This window comes from Echinops telfairi, unplaced genomic scaffold, assembly GCF_000313985.2.
Source record: "Echinops telfairi isolate 266 unplaced genomic scaffold, ASM31398v2 ScPeMD7_7424;HRSCAF=8462, whole genome shotgun sequence".
Taxonomy (NCBI): domain Eukaryota; kingdom Metazoa; phylum Chordata; class Mammalia; order Afrosoricida; family Tenrecidae; genus Echinops; species Echinops telfairi.
In genome coordinates, this window is record NW_022111324.1 from 15485699 (window position 1) to 15487320 (window position 1622).

Genomic DNA, 1622 nt, shown 5'->3' on the forward strand with positions numbered 1-1622 from the left:
GCTGCGTTTGCTCGCGGGCCGGGAGTGGGAGGGCGGCGGGTCCTGCGGCCTGTTCCCGCGCTGCCTGCGCCCCGGTGAGCGCGCTCGGTGCGGTCGTTCCTGGCGTCTCCCCGGAGCTGCTGCTGCGCGGGCCTGCGGTCCGACCTGCCCTAGCATGGCTTCTGCTTTGGACGAGGTAAGGGGTCGGCCTCATCGTCCCCACCTATTCGGGTGGAGCGGGGCGCGCGCGCCCGCGGGCCGTTTTTCCGTGCTTCGGCCGCTGTAGGCCTCCGGGACTCCGTGTCCCTCCGCCCCTCACCACTGCGGGCCTCCGGGTCTCTGCAGCCGCGGGAAGTGGGTGCTTCCCGCCCGCCGCGGCGCGGACGGCGCTCGGGGAGAGCCTCTTCCGCCCGTTGTCTCCTCCGAGGACGTGCAGGCCCTTCCGAGTGACGTCTGGTTCGCGGCACTTGGATGCCTTACCTCGTTTCTCGACACAAACGCGGAGCCGTGCGACTTTAGGCGAGCTGTTTCGCCTGTGCCACAGTGGTATTTATTTCATCGAATTGTTGCTTACAATGCGTCTAATGTTTTGAGACAGCTTGGGAAATAGCAATTTGCTGTATGCGTTCAAAGTAAACCAAATGGAGAGTTAGCTATAACTAGTGGTAGGAAATCGAGCAGGAAATGTTTTTCTCAGTTCAGTTACAAACGCAAGTTCCGGGCGACGTGAACCTTTTTGGAGACTTGTTGCCCAGCTACAAAAGGGTAATAACCCTGGAGCTCATTTATTGCCTTAAGTTGGATGTCAATAAGAAGTGCAGACTCGAAGTTAAATTTTGCCTAATTGAGCATCAGTGAAGTCGATTTGCATATTGGAATTTGTAAAGAATGAGAGCTGTTGGGGGGGCGGGGAGCACATTTGCCTTTGTTAAGCTAAATGAAGAAAAAATTTTCAGGCTAACTTGCCACCAGTTTTACCAGATAGGCCTTGGGCGGGGTGGGCTGTGTGTGTGTGTGTGTGTGTGTGTGTGTGTGCACACCTGTGTCCCCCAGGAGAGCATCCCTGGGTGAGACTGACTTTACCGAAGGGATAGCTTAGTATGAAGGCGACTTCCTCAATTCAGATAGTTTTAATTTCACATTTAAGCTTTTTATTAAACCCACTGTAAAGTGCAATTCTGTGACCTTTAGTATTTGCTCATGGTTGTGTTACATCAGTTCCCATCATCCGATAACAGGACGTCTCCAGCCCTGAGAGAAACTCGGTAAGTGCGGGATAGGCGCGTTCTAGTCACCCCAGCTCCTTTCTCTGGCGTGTCTGCCCTGGCCATGACATAGTGGAATGTCATTGTGTGTGGCCCCTGGTTCTCAGGCGCCTGTGACTTAGCACCGTGCTTCTAAGATTCATCCGCGCTGTGGTGTCAGCAGGGCCCTCCTTTTTCTGTCTGAGTCGTACTCCACTCGGCTGTACCTCTGAGGAGCACTTCCCAAAGTTGCTGCACCAGTTTACATGCCCACTAACAAATAGGGTCCCAGTCTCCCCACGTCTTAATTAAGTACTAAGAAATTCCAGACTACTGGTTGGGTGCTTTTTAAAAAGACAATTGAGATATAATTAACAATAATATGTACAGAATCTTGGA

General features: G+C 53.3%; 1 protein-coding gene across 2 annotated transcripts in view; it reads left to right on the top strand.

Moving 5' to 3' along the window:
* The first annotated feature begins 69 nt into the window (after window positions 1–69).
* The window catches only part of LOC101644904 (calcyclin binding protein), a 12034-nt gene continuing 10481 nt past the window's right edge, over window positions 70–1622 (top strand). The window contains exon 1 of one of the 2 annotated variants that reach the window (XM_004706716.2): window positions 70–175. In XM_004706716.2, the coding sequence (XP_004706773.1) occupies window positions 155–175 (21 nt within the window). In that variant the 5' untranslated portion in view covers window positions 70–154. Of the gene's footprint in view, window positions 176–451; window positions 526–1622 lie in introns of those variants that run through there. The other variant, XM_045298128.1, reaches the window with a different exon arrangement.